Source organism: Thermothelomyces heterothallicus (assembly GCF_042370625.1).
Source record: "Thermothelomyces heterothallicus CBS 202.75 unplaced genomic scaffold P884_scaffold_2, whole genome shotgun sequence".
Classification (NCBI taxonomy): Eukaryota; Fungi; Ascomycota; class Sordariomycetes; order Sordariales; family Chaetomiaceae; genus Thermothelomyces; species Thermothelomyces heterothallicus.
In genome coordinates, this window is record NW_027192563.1 from 1,381,599 (window position 1) to 1,402,914 (window position 21,316).

At 47.5% G+C, this 21,316-nt stretch overlaps 5 protein-coding genes across 5 annotated transcripts; 2 read left to right on the top strand and 3 right to left on the bottom strand.

Annotated features, from left to right (window-relative positions):
* The first annotated feature begins 11,646 nt into the window (after window positions 1-11,646).
* P884DRAFT_216878 (WD40-repeat-containing domain protein) lies at window positions 11,647-13,194 on the top strand. The gene is made up of 2 exons (XM_069439329.1): window positions 11,647-11,988; window positions 12,073-13,194. Exons 1-2 carry the CDS (start codon window positions 11,653-11,655, stop codon window positions 13,048-13,050), a joined length of 1,314 nt encoding a protein of 437 aa, XP_069301242.1. The 5' UTR covers window positions 11,647-11,652; the 3' UTR covers window positions 13,051-13,194.
* Window positions 13,195-13,827: 633 nt separating this feature from the next.
* P884DRAFT_255009 (uncharacterized protein) lies at window positions 13,828-14,576 on the bottom strand. The gene has a single exon (XM_069440948.1). It carries the CDS (start codon window positions 14,488-14,490, stop codon window positions 14,095-14,097), a length of 396 nt encoding a protein of 131 aa, XP_069301243.1. The 5' UTR covers window positions 14,491-14,576; the 3' UTR covers window positions 13,828-14,094.
* A 155-nt stretch (window positions 14,577-14,731) lies between these two features.
* On the bottom strand, window positions 14,732-16,028 carry P884DRAFT_53474 (uncharacterized protein). The gene is made up of 2 exons (XM_069445951.1): window positions 15,287-16,028; window positions 14,732-15,156 (listed from the first exon to the last, which is right to left on the bottom strand). The coding sequence occupies exons 1-2, from the start codon at window positions 15,795-15,797 to the stop codon at window positions 14,816-14,818; spliced, it is 852 nt and encodes a 283-aa protein (XP_069301244.1). The 5' UTR covers window positions 15,798-16,028; the 3' UTR covers window positions 14,732-14,815.
* Window positions 16,029-16,713: 685 nt separating this feature from the next.
* P884DRAFT_255011 (uncharacterized protein) lies at window positions 16,714-18,977 on the top strand. Its single transcript, XM_069440949.1, has one exon. It carries the CDS (start codon window positions 16,889-16,891, stop codon window positions 18,641-18,643), a length of 1,755 nt encoding a protein of 584 aa, XP_069301245.1. The 5' UTR covers window positions 16,714-16,888; the 3' UTR covers window positions 18,644-18,977.
* P884DRAFT_311974 (Arb2 domain-containing protein) lies at window positions 18,920-20,906 on the bottom strand. Its single transcript, XM_069445203.1, has 4 exons — window positions 20,660-20,906; window positions 20,472-20,587; window positions 19,720-20,399; window positions 18,920-19,668 (listed from the first exon to the last, which is right to left on the bottom strand). Exons 1-4 carry the CDS (start codon window positions 20,725-20,727, stop codon window positions 19,036-19,038), a joined length of 1,497 nt encoding a protein of 498 aa, XP_069301246.1. The 5' UTR covers window positions 20,728-20,906; the 3' UTR covers window positions 18,920-19,035.
* Between the last annotated feature and the right edge of the window lie 410 nt (window positions 20,907-21,316).

Sequence of the window (21,316 nt, forward strand, 5' to 3'; positions counted from 1 at the left end):
TTAGAACTACCGTAATACCTTCTAGACTTCGGGTTTCGATCTTCTAGAGTAATTCGGCTGCTCTGTTTCCTACGTTATAGACCCATTCCACAGGGCGTAAACTTCCGTCCCCGTTTTCCTATCAGATCGGCCAGTGATTATTTTCAAATTTATCATAGAAGTAGTATTAGCATTTGTATGTTATATACTAGAACTAGGGCACTTATATATATACCTTATATCGAGGGTATAATTACGTAGTATTGCCTAGAAGATATTAGAATTCTCTTCTAAATCTTTCCTACTATACGTAGACCATAGGTACCCTAATACTAAGGTAGGAATATTTCTTCTAGTAGCTTTCCTATATACGTTCGTCTTTTCTATAGTTTACACGTATAAACTAGTACTCTAGGTTCTATATATTGTAGCTAAGTTACTAATCGTCAAAGTGCTCGGTATAACGATCGGGTCTATTGTACGTCACGGGCTGTTCCCCTTTAATGGTTTCTACGATACGTCAGAGTTCCCTTATTTCGTCCCTCATCTCGTCGCTCTACTAGGCAAGTCGAGTCAGGCGTCTATCTCGTTCGTGTAACTCCATATTAAGCCGGAAAACTTCATTACGGTACCATTCGATCCGTTCCTAAAGGAATAAGATGTTTGGTCCGGGTCGGTCGACTCCTTAGGTATCGGTTATCTACGATCTATCCTGTCTCTACGTAATTGTAAAACCCTATTGCCTTAAGGCTAGGAGAATCGAAATTGGTAGTATATACTCCTCTACTATATCCTATTTAGCAATACCTATTTCTAGGTCCATAGTAACTAGTTTAGAGTACGGTATCTATTTATCTTTGCTATTATTATCGTGTTTAAGACTATCTATATTACTATCCCTATCTTTATAGCTTGTAGCTGCTACTTTGACGATGTCCTTAGTTTCGTTAATAACTGTAGTTTCCTTTCCTAGGACTGGTTTCTAATCTTTCTTTAGGCTTCGACATTCCCGCTTATAGTGTCCTTTCTTTCTATAGTTATAGTAGGTAGCGTTAGACTTGTCTTTAGCTATCTTCTTCTTGTCCTGCTTCTATACTATATCTATATCTATAGCTCTAGGATATGTCCCATATAAGGTACTAATATATACTTGCTTTTTCTTATTATTAGCCTTAACTATAGTTCTATTTATTCGACCTCGTTTCTACTATTCCTATATATAAAGCCGATTGTCAATTCTAATAGCCTATATAATATATTTATCTAGAGTTTCAAGCCGGTTATACTTATATAGCTTGTCTTTAACCTTTTCCTTTAGGCCATTATAAAATAGTTATATTAATACCTTGTTATTAAGCTAAGACTTAAGTATATCCTATCTAAATTATACAGTATAAGAGGCTACTAACTTAGTCTATCGGAGATTAGCAAGCCTTTCTTAGGTATAAATCTTCTTATCTTTATTACCAAAGACCTTCTAAAGCTCTTCTTCAAAACGGTCATAGGATCGAAAGACTACCTATATAAAGGCATCTCGGTCGTCCTCGTCTTCCTTAGTAAGATAGTCGTTCCACGTAGGTTCGAACTATCTAAGTACCTTGCCCTCTAGTCTTATAGCTATATAGAGGACTTTAGCTTTATCGTCCGGAAACTTGTCATTATTAAGCCAGAAGTAGGATCGGAGGTTTGTTAAAAACCCTATAAGGTCCTCCTTAGTTCCTCTATACTTACTAGGTAGTTCGATCTTGATATAGCTTGCTTTGGCAGTCTCGAGCGCCTTGATTTTGGCGTAGGCCTCGTTAACTAGTTTCTACAAGTGCTTTTCGCCGTTCTCGAGTTCCTTAATTCGAGCTTAAGTAGCCTTGTCTCTCTGGTCCAACTCCTAGATTCACTACTAGAGCTGACCAAGCTAGGCAAGCAGTTGTTCGGCCATAACGTTAGTAGCTATGTCGATATCGAGGTCAAAGTTACCTCCGTTCTGAACCATGATAGAACAAAGGGAGTAATAGCAACGTATGACAAACCTAACTTAGACTTCTTCTAAAAGGGTTTAGACGAAGGTAGGTTAAGCGGAATAAACGTGTAGGTCGTCTAAGGGATTCGGTGAAGCCAAAGGGTTTATAATAATACTATAGTTATCTCTTATAGTAGTTAGCGATGCTTGGTATAAGTACTGTAATTATAGAGGAGTTACTATTATTGGTGAACTCTTAGAGTCTACCGAAACGAGTGACTATCTATATATATATATAACCTTCCTGGATCACCCTAATTAGTCCTTAGTTAGTGATCCTAGTGAGCCGCTTATCATGATTAGTGACTTTACACTAATCTTGGTAATCGTGCGGTGGGGCTCGTAGTGCTTCCTTCGTTATAATTGGTTCCTTCCGTCCTTTCGGCTTGATTGGCCTATTCGTACCAGTGGCCCAGGCGGCATCTACATATATATTTCCGTGACAGTTAACCAGTTTCTATAAGTGCTTTTCGCCGTTCTTAAGTTCCTTGATTCGAGCTTAAGTAGCCTTGTCTCTCTGGTCTAACTCCTAGATTCGCTACTAGAGTTAACCAAGCTAGGCAAGTAGCTATTTAGCTATAACGCTAGTAGCTATATCGATATCGAGGTCGAAGTTACCTCCGTTCTAAACCATGATAGAATAAAGGGAGTAATAGCAACGTGTGACGAACCTAACTTAGACTTCTTCTAAAAGGGTTTAGACAAAGGTAAGTGATATAAGACAAGTATATAGGTCGTCTAAGGGATTTGGTAAAGCTAAAGGGTTTATAATAATAGAGTTGTCTCTTTATAGTAGTACGATGCTATTAGGAGTACTATAATGTGAGTTACTATCACTAGTAAACTCCTAGAGTCTACTATGACGAACCTAACTTAGACTTCTTCTGAAAGGGTTCAGACGAAGGTAGGTTAAGCGGAACAAACGCGTAGGTCGTCTAAGGGATTCGGTAAAGCCAAAGGGTTCATAACAACACTATAGTTATCTCTTACAGTAGTTAGCGATACTTGATATAAGTACTATAATTGTAGATTGCTATCACTAGTAGACTCCTAAGTCCGCCGTAACAAGTAACTATCTATATATATATATAACCCTAGTAATCACTCCTAATCACGGTGATCGTAAGTAATCGTATAGTGGTAATCACCCTAATCACTGGTAAGCACAGTGATCATAGCGCCTCCTATATTGTAATTAGCCCTTCCGTTCCTTCGGCTTGATTAGTCTATCTGTGCCGGTGGCCTAGGCAGCATCTGCATACATATTTCCGTGACACGATGCCCCTCCTTCAAGGCTTTCGTCCCGAAAGCCCTCTTTAGGCCGTTTCAAATAGCGCCAACATCCCTCGCGATCCTTATACGTGTTTTTCTCCTTAGCTCCTTGTTATCCTTTATACTATCAATCATACTGTCTAACGTGTATAGGTCCTAAGCGTCTATTCGTCGTAAGCGCCTAGCTTAGTTTATTTCCGATCACGGGTTCGTAGTGATAGCATGTTCTTATTACGTAGAGTATAACTAAGCGTACAAAATGATTAAAAAATCTCGTCGCTATAAGGCTTATATATATCGGGGTTATACTTACGATAGTTCTGGCGTTCTAGCTTCTTTTTATAGGTTCTCGTTCCCTTGTAGAGGTACGTTACTAATCGTAGCATAGTAGATCGTATTATACATAAATAGCGTCATTTGAAGGCTAAAGAGAAAGAGGCCAAAGCCTTGCTATAAGAATACTAACGTAAAGCTTCTAAGGCGTTAGCCTATTTAACTCGGGTTCGTAAGCAACGAGAGTTTTTGGTAGAGAAGGGGGTAGATATAGTTATACAGGGTTTGTCGAATCTAGACGAATTAGAGGTAATAGAGTAGTAGGAATTAGAGGCCGTCCTAAATATATAGCTTAACGGTAGCGTTAACGTTATTAACTAGGGCGCCGTCTTCGATTCTGTCCTAGGTTTGCCTTTAGCCGATCCGGGTTCTACCGATAGAACTATTCGAGTTTCTTAGGGTAGTTCAAGTTCTTAACTAGTTCCTATAAGTTGTCTTCTAGTCTAAAATCAAGCCATTTGACTAGATACTATAGTTCCCTATTGATGATATATAAATCTAGAATTTCTTTGACGTCCTATTCTTCCTCTTCGTCTTCTGCTTTGATATTTATAGCGATTTTAGCGTTCTTTGGTACTAGTTCGAGAAGTGAAATATAAAAAATATCTATCTATAGTCATATAGATAACGGTAACAATAGTCGATAGTTAGATATCGAGATTCGTTCTTTGATAACGAAGGGTCTGACCTTCTTAAAGTCTAGCTTCGTACTTAGTTACTTGGTTCGTAGGTTTTATACGATTAGATAGACTTTGTCTCCCCTCTCTAGGTAAGGTCCCTCGAGCCTATATTTGTTATAGTAGTTCTTTATTCTAGTTCTGACAAACTCGAGTTCCTTTTTAAGTTTCTTATATAGTACATATATCTATTCTACTTTGACTACTGCTCTTGGCACTATAACCTCTAGTCCTTACCTTAGGTCTACTTTATATCCGTAGTTTGTAAAGAATGGTATGACTTTGGTCGTTTCTATCGGCATTATATTATAAGCGAGTTATACTATTAGTAATAGTATAACCTAGTCATCTTGTTAGTAGTTAACGTAGGAATAGAGGTACTGCTTAACAACTTAGTTTAATCGCTCCGTTTATCCGTTAGTCTACAGGTGATATACCATTAACAGCTTACTATTAACGCCTAATCGTTATATTAACACTTACTAGAACTTCGATACAAACTTGGTATCTCTATCGGTAATCTATTCTTATAGCTAAGCGTATATTAATGTAACTTGCCAATAGATTACGTCTATCAGCTATTTAGCTATCTAGGACTCCTTATAAGGAAAGAAGTATACCTATTTAGTTAGGCGATCTACTATAGTAAGGATACTATCATAGATTACTCCTATAGCCATATCCTTAGATTCTAGTAATTTCATAATAAAGTCTATCGTAACTAAACTCTATAGTTTGTTAGCTATTAGCAATAGCTAAAGCAGCCTATATAGCTTATATTATATCGTCTTGCTTCAATTGTAGATATCGTAGCTCTATACGACTTCCTTAACTCATATCGTTAACTATAGAAAGTTATAATGTTTCTTAACTTATACGACAGTCTTCGTAACTCCTTTATATCCTCTAAGTTTCGACTCGTAGAGTTCTCAAATCATTTGTAGCTACTGATCCTTGTCATAGATATATACTTTGCCTCGATACCAGAGTTTCCTATCTTTTTCTTCCACTCCATTAGGTACTACTAGTCTAGGTACTACTTGATACTATACCTCGTCGATCCTTTCTTCTCGAAAGATTATATAGCATTCTAGGAACAAGTCAAGTAGATTATCTTCTATAGGTATCTACGTTTCGTAATACAGCGTTCCGTCTTTTTATTCCTTGAACAACGGTAGCGTTATTTCCGTTCGTCCTTCCGTATAGTCCGTTCGTCGGCTTAAGACGTCTACTCGTACGTTCTCTTTGCCTTTCTTATAGTAGATCTCAAAGTTAAATTCTGTAAGGAATTCTACCTACCGTATTTATTATCTGTTAAGCTCCTTTATCGTCATAAAGTACCATAAATTCTTATAATCCGTATATACTTGTACTAGTTCGATCGTACTGCTAAGGTATAGTCGCTATTCCTTAAAGGCTTCGACAATTACAAGTAGTTCCTTATCATAGATTAGATAGTTAAGATATAGTCTGTCGAGCTTTTTTAAAAAGAAGGCTACAGGATGTAGCTTCCCTTGTTCGTCTCGTTATCCTAACTGTCCTCCGATAGCGTAGTCTGAAGCGTCCGTTTCTACCTTGAATGGCTTCTTAGGATCTGGTAATACTAGTACTAGATCCTTAGTAATAGCGTTACGAATCTATATAAATGCTTACTCGTACTACTCTTCCTATTAGAACTTAGTGTTCTTCTTAGTAAGCTTGTATAATAGTCATACAATTGCTCTAAAGTTCCTAATAAATATCCGGTAGAAGTTTATAAACCCGATAAAACTTTGTACTTCCGTGACTAACATCGGTTATAGCCAATCTTTAATAGCTTTAACCTTTAAGGGTTCTATCCGAATTTATCCTAGGGATATCTTATATCCTAAAAACACTGTCTTCCTAACGTAGAATTCGCTCTTTTCCTTGTTAACTAATAGCTTATATATATGTAATACGTCTAGCACTACTCTTACATACTTCCGGTATTTATCTATCGTCTTAGAGAAGATAAGTATATCATCAAGATAATATACTATAAATTTGTCAAGAAAAGGGTAGATAGCTTGATCAATCAGGGCTTAGAACGTTACTAGTGCGTTTATAAGTCCGAATAGTATAACAAGGTACTTATAGTAGCTATAGGGTATCCTAAAGGCCATTTTCTACTCGTCGCCTTCTTTGATCTATATATAGTTATAGGCCGATAGCAAGTCAAGACACGTAAAATATTAGGCTCCTACTAACTAATCTTAGAGCTATAAGATTAGCGGTAACGGGTATCGGTTTTTCACGGTCTGTTTGTTAAGTTACTAATAGTCGACGTATAACTATAACTTTCTATCTTTTTTAGGTATAAATAGGATTAGGTAGCCTATTAGCGATATCGACAGGCAGATATATCCTCTCCGAAGGTTCTCCTCCAAATATCGCTAGAGTTCTTCATTCTATATCTAGCTTATATAGTAGATCTTAAAGAACTTTAGTCGTGCTCCTTCCTTAAGCTTAATCTCGTAGTCCTATAGGCTATATTCTAGTAATCCTTCTAGATACTTTGGTTCGAATGCTAGGTATCCTTTGTACTCCTTTGGTACTTCCCTAGTCTTATCTCGTTTCTCGGTTTTCTGATAGTATACGAATTTGGTTCCGTCTATAGTGATGCTGGCGATTTCTCCTATCTCAACCTATTACTCTAATTATAGTGCTCCGCATTCGTTAATAGAGAGAATAGCTATCGGCGGTTTAGCTCGTTCCTCCTGTTATAACGTTGGTGTTATTATACCGCTTCTTCTAGAGTCTGTAGTAGTCTGTCTGCCACTGCCCGTCTCTTGTGGTAGATCTATAGGACATGCCTTCCCTTAAACATCGTCCGCTCGCGATCCTTATATACTTCCTATTACACTAGTTAGATATGACTCTATTCGGGGTTATAGGTAGCTACCATTCTTCTAACTAATGTCTAGGTTATAGTCTTTATATTATAGTAGTCCTAGTATTATGTCTTTATCGTTGCCTATATCTATAATACTAAATATAACTACTATAGTCTTCCCTACTATAGTAATATCGATCGGTTTGGTCTCCTTATATATCTATTATATTAGGAATGGCCCTTTAACTATACCATGCTTCCGTTTTATTCTCTAGGGTATCCGTAGCTAATTTATAAGTGTTAGCGAAATTAGGTTTATCTCTACTCTACTATCTACTAGTATAAGCATTTCGTACTACTTTTATTACGTCGTTATCTATAGTCGCTTATCTTGCTATTATCGTCTAAAGATTATAGCGATTTCCTATATTTCTATTAGGAGGTCTTGATATAGTAGTTTCTTATACTAGTTCCTCCTATACTACACTACTACTCGCCGCTATATAGGCGTTAATAGTTTTCGGGCCTCTCGAAGGGCCCTGACCTATTTCCTAGGTTAGTATTAACCTCTCCGATTATTTGGCTAATGGCAGCTTCATCAATCGTTCTTATTTCTATAAGCCATTAAGTGCTTATAGCTTCCTACCATTAGGTCCATTCTACTTTTCGTCATATAGTCTATAGCTTCATCTAAAGCTCCCGAATTCGCGATTTCTTTTTATCTGCGTAATAGAGATAATCGTTACTCTAGTATAAGTCCTATATATCTCGTCCTATTCTATAGTACCTAGGCTAGGCTCGTTTTAGAACTACTATAATACCTTTTAGACTTCGGGTTTCGATCTTCTAGAGTAATTCGGCCGCTCTATTTCCCGTGTCATGGACCTATTCTATAGGGTATAAACTTCTGTCCCTATTTTCCTATCGGATTGGCCAGTAATTGTTTTTAAATTTATTATAGAAGTGGTATCGGCATTCGTATACTATATACTAGAACTAGGGCACTTATATATATACCTTATATCAAGGGTATAGTCGTATAGCGTTGCCTAGAAGATATTAGAATTCTCTTCCGAATCCTTCCTACTATACGTAGACCGTAGGTACCCTAATACTAAGGTAGGAATGTTTCTTCTAATAGCTTTCCTATATATATTTATCTTTTCTATAGTTCGTATATATAAACTAGTACTCTAGGTTCTATATATTATAGCTAAGTTACTAATTGTCAAAGTACTTAGTATAACTATTAGGTCTATCGTATGTCACGGGCTATTCCCCTTTGATAGTTTCTACGATACGTTAGAGTTCCCTTATTTCGTCCCTTATCTCGTCGCTCTACTAGGCGAGTCGAGTTAGGCGTCTATCTCGTTTGTATAACTCCGTATTAAGCCGAAAAACTTCATTACGGTACCATTCGATCCGTTCCTAAAGGAACAAGATATTCGGTCCGGGTCGGTTGACTCCTTAGGTATCGGTTGTCTACAATCTATCCTATCTCTATATAACTATAAAACCCTATTGCCTTAAGGCTAGGAGAATCGAAATTGGTAGTATATACTCCCCTACTATATCCTATTTGGTAATACCTGTTTCTAGGTCTATAGTAACTAGTTTAGAGTACGGTGTCTATTCGTCTTTACTATTATTGTTGTATTCGAGACTATCTATATCGTTATCCCTATCTTTGTAGCTTATAGCTATTACTTTGATGATATCCTTAGTTTCGTCGATAACTATAGTTTCCTTTCCTAGGACTGGTTTCTAATCTTTCTTCGGGCTTTAACATTCCTACTTATAGTATCCTTTCTTTCTATAGTTATAGTAGGTAGCATTAGACTTGTCTTTAGCTATCTTCTTCTTATCCTGCTTCTATGCTACGTCTATATCTATAGCTCTAGGATACGTCCTATATAAGGTACTAATATACGCTTGCTTTTTCTTATCGTTAGCCTTAACTATAGTTCTATTTATTTGACCTTGTTTCTACTATTCTTGTATATAGAGCCGATTATTAATTCTAATAGCCTATATAATATATTCGTCTAGAGTTTTAGGCTAGTTATACTTATATAGCTTGTCTTTAACCTTTTCCTTCAAGCTATTATAGAATAGTTATATTAATGCCTTGTTATTAAGCTAAGACTTAAGTATATCCTATTTAAACTATACGGCGTAAAAGGCTACTAACTTGGTCTATTAGAGATTAGCAAGCCTTTCTTAGGCGTAAATCTTCTTGTCTTTATCACTAAAGACCTTCTAAAGCTCTTCTTCGAAACGGTTGTAGGATCGAAAGACTACCTATATAAAGGCGTCTTGGTCGTCCTTGTCTTCCTTAGTAAGATAGTCATTCTATATAGGTTCGAACTATCTAAGTACCTTGCCCTCTAGTCTTATAGCTATATAGAGGACTTTGGCTTTATTATCCAGAAACTTGTCGTTATTAAGCCAGAAGTAAGATCGGAGGTTTATCAAAAACCCTATAAGGTCCTCCTTAGTTCCTCTATACTTGCTAGGTAGTTCGATCTTAATATAGCTTGCTTTAGTAGTCTTGAGTGCCTTAATTTTAGTATAGGCCTCGTTAACCAGTTTCTACGAGTGCTTTTCGCTATTCTCGAGTTCCTTGATTCGAGCTTAAGCAGCCTTATCTCTCTAGTCTAACTCCTAGATTTGCTGCTAGAGCTAACCAAGCTAGGCAAGCAGTTGTTCGGCCGTAACGTTGGTAGCTATATCGATATCGAGGTCAAAGTTACCTCCGTTCTGAACTATGATAGAATAAAGGGAGTAATAGTAACGTATAACGAACCTAACTTAGACTTCTTCTGAAAGGGTTCAGATAAAGGTAGGTTAAGCGGAACAAACGCGTAGGTCGTCTAAGGGATTTGGTGAAGCTAAAGGGTTTATAATAACATTATAGTTATCTCTTATAGTAGTTAGTGATGCTTGGTATAAGTATTGTAATTGTAGATTACTATTACTAGTAGACTCCTGAGTCTGCCGTAACGAGTGACTATCTATATATATATATAACCCTGGTGATCACTCCTGATCACGGTAATCGTAAGTGATCGTATAGTAGTGATTACCCTGATCACTGGTGAGCGTAGTGATTATAGTGCCTCCCATGTTATGATTGGCCCTTCCGTTCCTTCGGCTTGATTGGTCTGTCTGTGCCGGTGGCCTAGGCGGCATCTGTATGTATATTTCCGTAACATCTACCGAAATGAGTGACTATCTATATATATATATAACCTTCCTGGATCACCCGGATTAGTCCTTGGTTAGTGATCCTGGTGAGCTGCTTATTGTGATTAGTGACTTTATACTGATCTTGGTGATCGTAAGCCAGTGTATGGTAGGGCTCGTAGTGCTTCCTATGTTATGGTTGGTTCCTTCCGTCCTTTCGGCTTGATTGGCCTATCCGTGCCGTTGGCCTAGGCGGCATCTGCATGTATATTTCTGTGATATCTTTCTAGTCTTAAATAGTTAAGCTATATACCGTATACTAGGTTCCTTTCTATAGGGTAAATGGCTAGTTTAGTGGTGAGTTTAAGCGGTAAGGAGCTATTTAGCAGCCCGTATACTAGCCGGTTCCTAGATTTAGTCGGTTAGAGGCATTGTATATAGGAAAGTGGTATAGGAAAGTGGTTTAAATTGGGCTTATAGTAGTGGTTGTGTCTTCGAGTATAGGGAGTTGACTAGTAAAATTGGACACGGGTTTGGACACGCCCCTGTCCGGCCGTATCTAGGCGTCCGGGGGTTTTGGCCCTACCTGTCGGGAGATAGGTGGTAGTCCTAAACTAATTAGTCAGCAACTAACCACCGGGTAGTTATTTTAGGGAAACGAAAAAAAAAAAAAAAGAAAAAAAGACAACGAGTGAGAGCTTAACCGGGTTTGGATCCACCCGCAGGGCCGATCGGGGAACTGTCTACGGGGCCGGGAAATCGCCTTGCGGCTGAGACGGGGATCGACGGGCCACCCATTTGACCCACTTCATACATCAAAGCTTCCGTGCAACCAATCATGAGCGCTGGGGAGCAGAAAAAGGAAAGTCGCAGCTTCTTTTTTTTTTCACAGAATATCGATGAATGAAGCAACAGCAGCTGCGGCCTCGACCTTGATTTTTCACACAACCCTTTTTCCCCTGGAAGCCACACCACGCTGTTTAGACCATTCCCACTTTATCTAAACGTGGCTCCTCCCTTACCCACTTCGACACGCACAAGGCACACTCTGTCTCACTGCAACACTTGGTGGTTGTGAAACCGTCTACCGTCTGCGTCCATCGGCCGGAATCCCAGCTGGGGCAGCCGCGGGTCTGAATCTCTCAGAAACAAAGACAAGTCTGGAAAAGGCGCCGGTCGCTCCTGATTGGCCGCGGCTCATTCCACCTATTGCACACTGGATTGATCAGTCCGTCTGCGTTGGACAGATATCCCCCGGGGGGGAAGACGTACACTAATCAGAGAAAGGAAGTTGAGCTCACTGGTGAGCACTTGAGGCGGAGAGGCAAACGGCAATCATGCTTTCGGAGGAATTCGTTTCTGCGATCTCCGGAGCCCCTCTATCCTCCAACACCGCCATCGCCAAAGATGTCGGCATCTACTTCCACTCCCTCAGCCCCACATACTCGGTCAAATCGACTTTCAAGAAGAGCTCAAGTCCTGTAAACGGCCTTGCTGTCAGCGAGACTCACGTCTTTGCCGCGCAGCATGAAAAGGCCTACGTGCATGTCTACTCTAGGCTCCGCGGGAATCAGGAGGCATTTGTGGCCTTTCCCGAAAGGATACGATGCTTGACCCTAGCCGGGGATGTCCTGATCCTAGGCACTACAGAAGGCCGCCTCATGCTTTGGGAGGTGAGATGATTTTTTTTCTCGCTTTTTCCCAAGAGACACGTTAACCACTTTCGGGCTGTCGTGGTCGGCTAACAATAACCACAGACGTGCACTGGCCGACTGGTGTCGACCCCGGCGCGCCACGTCCAGGCGGTCTCGTGCGTTGCTGCAACGCCATACCATGTTCTTACGGGTTCCGACGACTCGGATATTCACGTGTGGTCGCTGCTTCAGCTTCTAGAGCTCGACTCTGCGGCTGAGCACCAACCGCAACGGAGCCTCTCCAACCACAGGGCTGCCATCACGGGCCTTTCCGTGAGCCCGAGCGTCAGCAGCGACACAAATTTCTGTGTTTCCGCGAGCAAGGACAAGTCATGCATAATCTGGAATTATCAGACCGGCGATGCCCTGCGCACGCTTCTTTTCCCCAGCTCTCCCCTTTGCCTGTCTCTCGACCCGTCCTCCAGAGCCATCTGCGTCTCCTGCGACGATGGGTCTCTCTATGTCACCGAGGTCTTTTCCGAAAAGCCTCTCTTGGGACCAGGGGCCGAGGAAGCCACGACAGTCGTCCAGATCTCCTCGCCCTTTGGTGCGACGCAGCCCGATGTCGGGCCTGCTTCCTGCCTGAGCTGGAGCTATGACGGTACGATCCTGCTCACGGGGCACCCCAAGGGCCAGATAATGCGGTGGGATGTTGCGGAAAACAAGTCGCCCGTTGAACTGGCCAACCTTAATGCCGCCGTCACAAATGTCTTGTTTATCTCCCCCTTCCCGGCGGAGAGGCCGACCAAGACGGTAAATATCATCAAACCATCCCAAGCCGAGCGCACTTACGCCCTCGCGGTGCAATTTGAGTCGTATCCTGGCTCCGAAACCGGGTTCGACTCGCTGCTCAATGCCTCAGGGTTTCCAAACCAGGCTATGGAGAACGCGATAGCAGCGTTCAATCAGCCGGCCGCCGAGTCTGCCACCGAACAAGAATTGCGGAAGCAGAACGAAGAGCTGTGGGAAATCATCAACGAACAGAAGGCGCTACAAAAACAAACTCTCCAACGTTATGTCGAGGCAAAGTCCAGCCATTAAGTCAGCGCAGCTCTCGCACAGTGTCGTAAAGATAGGGAATGCGCATCAAGAAGTGGGCTCGCAGCTCATATAAGGGGCACGCCAAACACATAGAGTGCGTTGCTAAAGGTACTCCATAAAGCCGAAGAAATAGACACGAGAGGGATCCTCTTCTTGTTCTCCGCCTCGAGGCGGCGCCTCAAAGCATTGCAAGTAGAAGACAATTCTTCCCAAACAACTCATGCAGTTGTTTGACCGCCTCGATCGCTCGACAACGTTTCAGCGAATGACCCCGAGTCAAAACCCGCTGTGAGGTCATAAGGTGAGAGTTGCATAACCTCCTACAGCAGCTGCTGTTGCCGCCGGGGTTAAACCGCAAACCGCTCCCCCGCTCGACCCCCAGTGGCGGTAAGGAATGACCCAAGTCGCAAACTCGCCGAGACGACATAATCGAGCCTTGATTGTATCCCTCTGTAATTTGAGTAAGTTTAGAAACGTAGCCACTACGTCGAAGGAAGTGTTGGAGTTGGTTCAAATCGGCCTTTGATTGAGTCCTATTCCAACCCCCTGAACTCCATCATGTCCTCACCGGGGACTTTCTCACCCACACTCGCGCGCAGCAGAGAGTCCCCGCGAGATTAACACGCGTTTGGCTCGCACAATGAGCTGCCCCAGCTCCCCTCGTTTCAATGGCTTGTTACCCTCCGTCGCTGACGGTCTTGGTATGTGTTCAGGCATCCGTTAGGCAGACGATAAAAGGTGCGCATGAGAGAGAGTGGGAATCGGTCCTCTTCTGGCCCCGTCTTTTAATCTATCCATCAATATTATTTGCTCTGCATGAACACCATGCGAAAAGAGTTTACATCCCAGGCAAAGCAAAACAAACCAAAACAAGAAAAGCAAACGATTCATGGCGCGGCCTCTATGCTCTACGACTGTTCGTTCAACCCGTTTTTTTCCCTGCTCACCTTGGCCTCGACTCGAGAACTGAGCTCCTTCTCCCAACAGACTCATTCACCGCCCGGCACACACATAAGAATGGGACCGTTATGCAGGGTTGTCCGGCTAATTTGCCGGCCCGCCATACCCCATCTCTGCTTGACTTTCGGGATTTACCCCGACTCTATCCACGACCGGCCTCGAGCGGTTCTGCCGCGCCGGGCCCTGGTAACGGCTAGTAGCACTACTCGAAGTGTCCGACGCGACCCTCACAACACGACCGTCTGGAGGACGGGAATGAGCGGTAGGCGGGGCCGGATGGGCTGGCCTGCCGGCCGCAGCGTTGTTCGATCCGCCGAACACCTCCGGGGCGGTAGGCGTGGCCGGGTTGGGCTGGCTCTCGGCGACCTCGACGGCGACGCCGTTGACGACCATCTTGCTGGCCTTGGCGTTGCTCAGCGCCAGCAGGGCGGCCGAGGTCAGCAGCAGAGCCATCATGATCATGGAGCCGACCTGGGTCATGTTGCCGGACAGGGCGGCGACCAGGTAGACCAGCAGCTTGGCGGCGCCCTCGAGGAAGTCCTCGACCTGCGTCTTTCGGCGGAGCCTGGCATCCCGAGAAAAGACATATGACAAAAAACAAACAAATCAGACAAAGGAAGAAGAAGAAGAAGAAGAAGAATCGAACTTGGATAGCTACGGTGCGGTAGCTTTTCTTTTGGTGGTCTTGGATCGGATGTAGGAAGGGAAGATGAGAGGAAACGAAGGGTAGCAGCTTGGGAGGGGCCAGGGAGAAAGAGGAGGAAAGGAGTTTGTTGGGGTGTGGGGGGGGTGGTTGGGACATGACTTACCACTGCTTTGAGATGGCGTCGCGGAGGTCGTTTTTCTTTCCGCGCAGGTGCACCATGGCCTTGCGCTCAAAGTTAGCTACGCGGAGGAAGCAATGACATAACCGTTGGCGGGTTTCCGAAAAAGACACGCGACCTGGGCGATTGGACCTGCTCGAGTTCTCCCCGGGACCGCGGGCCGTGTTCGAGGTGTGCAAGGGCGGGCTCTGAGGGCTCTGAGGGCTCTGAGGGGTCTGAGGGGGATCTTTGGAGTTGTCTGTATGAGATGCCCGCCTCTTGATCACCCAGATGTTAAGAATGCGGGAGATCATCAGGGTCACGATTGATAGGAGTGTCCACCCTTTCCGGTTGGTATGTTGGTCATATTCCCGTACGTTAGTGACTGGTCTATATATATATATATATATATATATATCGATAGACTAGGGCGTGTCCCGGGGGGGAGAGGGGGAGAGGAGGAGGGATCTCACAGTCTTTGAAAATCACAAGGAGCGTAATCGAAACGACGGTGATGAAGGGAGTCGTCAGGTACAGGGCGTGTGACAGCCATCCGGTCTCCGGCTTCACCGTGTCCCTCCAGGCCGTGGCATGGAGACCGCTGTTGGAACGGCTCAGCTTGTATCGGCCCTTGGCAGCCACGAGACGGCCGACGTTGAGTGTCACCGTCATGCCGGGCTTGGCAACTTGCTGGATATAGTGGGCAATGGCGGCGTTCCTGAGCTCGAAGGTCACGGGTGATCCGCGAAACTCGTCGACGACGTCGGTAATCGCCACGGCGCCGCCCTTACGAAACAGCTCGTCGGCTGCCTGCTGGTAGTGGATGCCAGGGGCGAGCACAAGCGCGTCAAACCAGCTCGCGCCGCCGGCGATGGCGGTGCGTTGTGCAATGGTGTGCAAGTCGGCGAGTGCCAGAACGCCGCCAGCGGAAAAGGCGAGTTTGGGAAAGGGCTTCGAAGTCCATCCGTCTATGAAGGTGGTCATTCCAGCCGACCAACCAACCAAAACTTTGTCTAAGACGTTGCTAGCAAGAGGCCCTGCCCCGTTCGTCTCGCCCTCGAGTATTATCTCGAGGAAATATGGCTCCGGACGGGTCCAGTCGCGCCGTCAAGTGGTGAGATCGAGTGAACAGGGTGGGAATCGGCGACAGGGCGAGATATTCCTGTTCCTTTTCCGGTTCCGTGTTTGGTCGGATCAAGTCATGTACATAATATGATATGTGCAAGCCGTAGCAATGGTAGCACAAGGGCAATCGAAGACGAGGGTAACCGCTCGGGAGCGGGCCGTCGACGGGATGCCGCTACCTTTTCAAACCCTCTCGTCGGTCACCCCCAGGTCGACAGGACGAAGTAGGGAATCTGCCGGGCGACGGCGGCCGGGCGGCCGGGCTCATCGTGACACGAAGCATCGCGAGGTCCGGCGCCTGGTTGAGCTTGGAGCTTAGTTTCAAGGGTTGACGGCCGGATTCGAGGCCGCTTTCTGGTCGTAACAAGTTTGGCTGTCGTTCTTACCCGAAATTGTTAGTGGCCGTGCCGGAAACGGCCTGGGGGTCGGGCCTGGCCGAAACAGCCTCCGTAAGGTTGCGATGAAGTTGCGGCACAGTTCCTCTACGGAGTACGGGATACGGATTACTCCGTACTGTATTCCGTATTTTTTATACTCCACAACGGAGTCATGGTCGGTCGGCCGATGCGGCGTGGGGTCTAACGTAGTGTAAACGGCCCAAGCTTCCCGCACGCAGTGCTGACCCTTGGCGGGTTGCTTGTCTTGCTTTGGTGGGGGTGGGGCCAGTCCATTGGGGCCCGCTTTTTTGTCAATCACACGCGAGCTCCGCAGCGCGAAAGCGCACGCAACGTTCTTTGCACTCCCTCGTCATCGCCCATTGTCCCGCTCTTGGAGGGGCCTACGAAAATATACAGTTGTCTCGGTTCAAGATAACTTGCTGATTTAGACGTCTACAACAACAATACCACAAGCCGGACATGCGCTGAGCCGCGGCAACCGGTTCCCAATCCCATCGGGAGACTGTTGTCACGTTACTTTAATCGACCAACCGTGCGGACTGCCCCCCCAAGATGCAGCAATCTCTGCGCCGGGATTCCATGATGCGACGCCTCCTTCTCCTTCGCCTCGTTCCGTCCCGGAAGCTGCAACGCACCTTTACGCATAGCACTGCCCTACGCACCCATCTCCGCGGCCGGCCCCAGCTGCCCTTTCTCTCCGTCACGAGTTCCCGCAGTGGGCGTGTCCGCTACCTCACCACCGAGCGCAAAGCGCAACTCAAGTACGAGATCAAGACGGGCATCAAGTACACGGGGTACATATGGATTGCCGGCTTCTCCCTGCTCGCCGCCTGGTTCGCCATCGTCCAGGAGCGCCTCGAGCGCAGGTATCCCACGCCCCACGAGTGGACCTTCCGGACGCGCATGGACTTCCGTGGCGGCAACTGCGCGAGGTTCGAGCCTTCGCCGGGAAAAATCACAGACTGGCAGCAGGTCGCCTGGTGGTTCGAGACCACGGTCAAGCGGCTTGAGGATCCCAACATTGACGGGCAGGGCGTAAAGGATGCTCCGCGCGAGTCCCCCCCCGGGACCAAGGATGTGACGGCAAAGTCGGAGGAGTGGAGGAGAGGATACTACGAGGCCATGATGGGATATGCCAAGGCAGCTGAGCACATGGACGGTTGGGTGCTCGATAAGTCCAGGAATATTGTCTTTCCTCCGGGAACCATGATTGGGCCGTCAAATCCCTTCCCCAAGCCACTCCCGCCGGGCTTCAAGGGCGCGCCGCGCGAGGAGGACTGCGAGCTGCGGTTCGAGTCCCCTGATGCCATCTACCTGCGCATCCTGTCCACCCCCGGGTTCACAAATCGTCAAAAGATCGAGGCCGGCCTGGCTTACGGTTCCTGGCTGGAGTACAAAGGCATCAACGGCCCGGCCAGCGTCATCCTCGAGGATGCCGTGAACCTCGCGGCCTCCGAGCGGCCAGGCCTGCCCGCCGAGCCCCTCGACAAGAAGACCTGGACCCTCAGCGAAGCCGCCGGTCTCCCTTCCGAGAACCTCCTCAACGCTCTCACAGCGTACGCCACCTTCCGCGCCCGCCAGGGTGCCCTCGACTCCGCCCTACCCATCCTCGTCTCCATCCTCAAAGCCCGCCGCAGCCTCCCGCCGCCCACGGCCCACTCCTCGTCCTCCTCGAACTCCATAACCGCTGCCCTAAACAGCAACAACAACAACAACAACAACAACAACGGCAACAAGCCCGTCGGGGCCCGATCAGCAGGCATCTGGTCCACCCTCACGGCATTCCTCGCTCCGCCTCCTTACCCCCCACCCCCGCCAGACGGCACCGCCCCGCCCACCCGCGACGCCCTCGACCTCTGCCAGGAAGCCGCCCTGAGCCTGCACATCGGCGAGATCTTGTACGCCTCCTCCCCCGGCAGCCGCGAGGAGGGACTCGGCTGGACGCGCGAGGCCGTCGACGTCGCCGAGGAGCAGCTCCACCAGCTGCCGCAAAAGGCCACGCGGGACAGCCCCGCGCGCGCCGCCTGCCGCGAGTGCCTCGCCACCGGCCTGGGCAACTGGGCCGCCATGGTGCGGAAGCTCGCCAGGGAGGAGGAGGAGGAGAAGGAGAAGAGGCAGAAGAAGGGTACCGGCGCCGGCGGCGGCTGGTTCGGCGGGTTGTGGGGCCAGGGTGTCGCCGGGGTGGAGGAGGTGGATCGCTGGGCGGCCGAGGAGAAAGTCATCGAGGAGAGGCAGAGGAGGGTCAGGGAGCTGTTGGAGGATCTCAAGCCGCCGCCGCGGGGGATTCTCTCCTTCTTCCAGGCCTGATGATGATGTTGGCCGGGTGCGGTCACTGCCTCCTATCTCGAGCGTAGCGGAGAAAGGAGAAGCAGGGATGACCGAGATGCTCTTGCATTCAATGTATGGATATGTGTGTTTGGGTCGGTGGTGCAACTTGTATTGTACAAAAATCGGCTTTGGCGAGTAGTAATGTTGTGGCATAGGACGGACGGGCCCATATTGAGTACACCACACGCGCATGGATTACATCCGGGGAAATTCAACCTCAGATTGAGTGTCTCCCTGCAAGCTGTATGGTATGCCGGCGAAGCCCCCAAAAAGTTGCAAGACTGCTCAACTCGGAATACACTGCAGTGCATCCATCATCGACGGGCCAGGTAAAATTAGCAAATCATCTCGCCCGGCGCTCTGCCGTCCGCCTAGTGCTGGACTTTCAGATCCCTGATGTCCTCCAGCAATTGCTTCAGGTCTTGGGCGTCAGGGCCGTCGCTGGTCTTCACCTTATCTTCATGATCCTCGAAATCACGAGCGCCTGCCGCACCGTTCCTCACAGGCCGTGCTGCTTCCCTTCTGTTCGGCACGTCCTCGAGGTTGGCCCCGGAGCCCTCTGCGTTATGGCGGACTTCGCCGATATTGCCCTCGGCCTTACCCTTGGCCCGGTCGGTGTCCTTCGTCTGAACCCTCGCCTCACTCTTGTTATTACCGCGCACGCCTATGGCGTCTTTCCGCGCTTCCGTCTCGTCCATCGCGTTGCAGCCCTCCTCCGTCACACCCCACCACGAATTGGACTCCTCGGCAGTGGCACCGCTATCATTGTCCCCGAAGATTTCGACGACCGCGTTTTTGTACGCCGTTCCTTCCATAGCGACCTCCTGCATCCACTTGAGCACGGCCGACTGAGCCTCAATCAGCATGGTTTCAGTCTCCTTGGCTGCGCCCGCGCTGAAGACCGGGCAGCCGTACGAGGTGAACCCCGCCGTGTCAGGGCTGCCTTCGGGGCCGGCAACGGGAGTGTCGAGATGCGCGTGGTGGATGATATAGGCGCGGGCGCGCTGTGCCGAGTTAGTATCTTTTCCATCCCTGTAAAAGAAGGAAAAACATACCTCTGCCACGAACCTCTTGAAACCTTCACACTTGAACTTCTTAAAGCTGTAGCACCCTCCCAGCACCACCATACAGCTCAGCCTGTCGCCAGCGACTTTCCAAACCTCGTCATCATCCAGGTAGTTAACTACTTCCTCCGCCGTATCGCCCACGGCAATGACATCCAGTTTGGCCTTCTCATCGACCAGTTCCCCCCTCAAGGCAGCCTCGAACACCCCTCTTACATGCTCCCCGACCGTTCCGTTCCCCGCGACCTCGTTCACCTTCGGATCGTGATACCTCCCGAGGTGCACGGCGCTCGCCATCGGCACGCGGTGCCTGTCCACCGGCGTCAGCCCGCACCGGCCCTCGGGCCACCACCACAGCTCGCCGGCGTTGGCCAGCAGGATGCCCGGCGGCGACGGGTCAGCGGCCGAGGACGGCTGGCCGCGGAGCGCCGCGACGAGACCCAGCACCGATCCCCGCGTGATGCCGCCCCTGCCGCCGATCACGCGGTGCGCGAGCACGCCGAGCGGCTGGCACGACTCGCCGAAGAGCAGCACCACGCGGCTTGCGGCGGCGAGGTCCGGAGTCGTGCGGATCGGGACGTGCGGGTCCGTGGGGGGCGTGCCGAGCGGGAGGGGGATGGTGGTGAAGTTTTGGGCGTCGAGGCGGGTGTGGATCTCTCTGCGGACCGCTTCTGTTGAGGGCTGGCTGTTAGTGGAATGAAGAGGGACTTCCGCGCGTGGGAATAGCAGAGAGGAAGGAATACGGTTGAAGGCGAAGCGCTGGCGCTCGTTCCAGCGGTCGTTCTTGGTCAGGTAGTACTTGAAGTAGTAGTCAGGGTTCTCGATGGAGCGGATCTCGTCGACGTCGTTGATGAAGTACCTTTGAAAGGAATCTTGATTAGCACAGCGAGTGGCTTCATTGTCAGTAATTAAGCGAAAACAGAGAACGTACCCAAGCTCTCTGAAGTCTGATGGGAAGACCGGGTCTGCTGGAAGACCCGACCAGCGTCGGCGAAACATGGCCAGTCAGTCAGTTCGACGACAAAGTGCTCGAGATCCGAAAGTTGCAATTTCCGTGTAGGAGGAGTAAAATAACCTGCGGCGGAATAACGAGCCAGGGACTGATGAGGATCCGGTAATCAGCAAGAACTTCAAGAAACCGGAAGCAAGTGCGCGTATTGGCTCGGGTATACGCAGAAAGGTGCCGAGAGAGGAATGTATGTTTGCGGAAAAGCAGGATCGAGCCACTCAACAAGGAGGGAAACGCAAACGGATCTCGCACTGATGGTATCGGCACTAAGAGAACAAGCGCTGTAGCAACGAGATCGCAAATATGCGCAGCACAGAAGCTGGGGCTTTGCTAAGTTTGTTGAGGGCCATTGATTGTGTTTCTTCTTGCAAGTCTGAGCAATTAATCGGAGAAATGGAAGAGAAGGCAGCGTTCGGGAAAGAACAACCAAGACAAGAGAACAAGACAACCGGAATCAAAGAGCTGCCATGGCATAGAAACTTGGTGTCGGCTTCTTTGAGTCCGCGAACCTTTCCATTGTTAACCACCACGCTAGCAGCATATTATCAGTGTATATTGCTGTTACTTCAATACTCAACC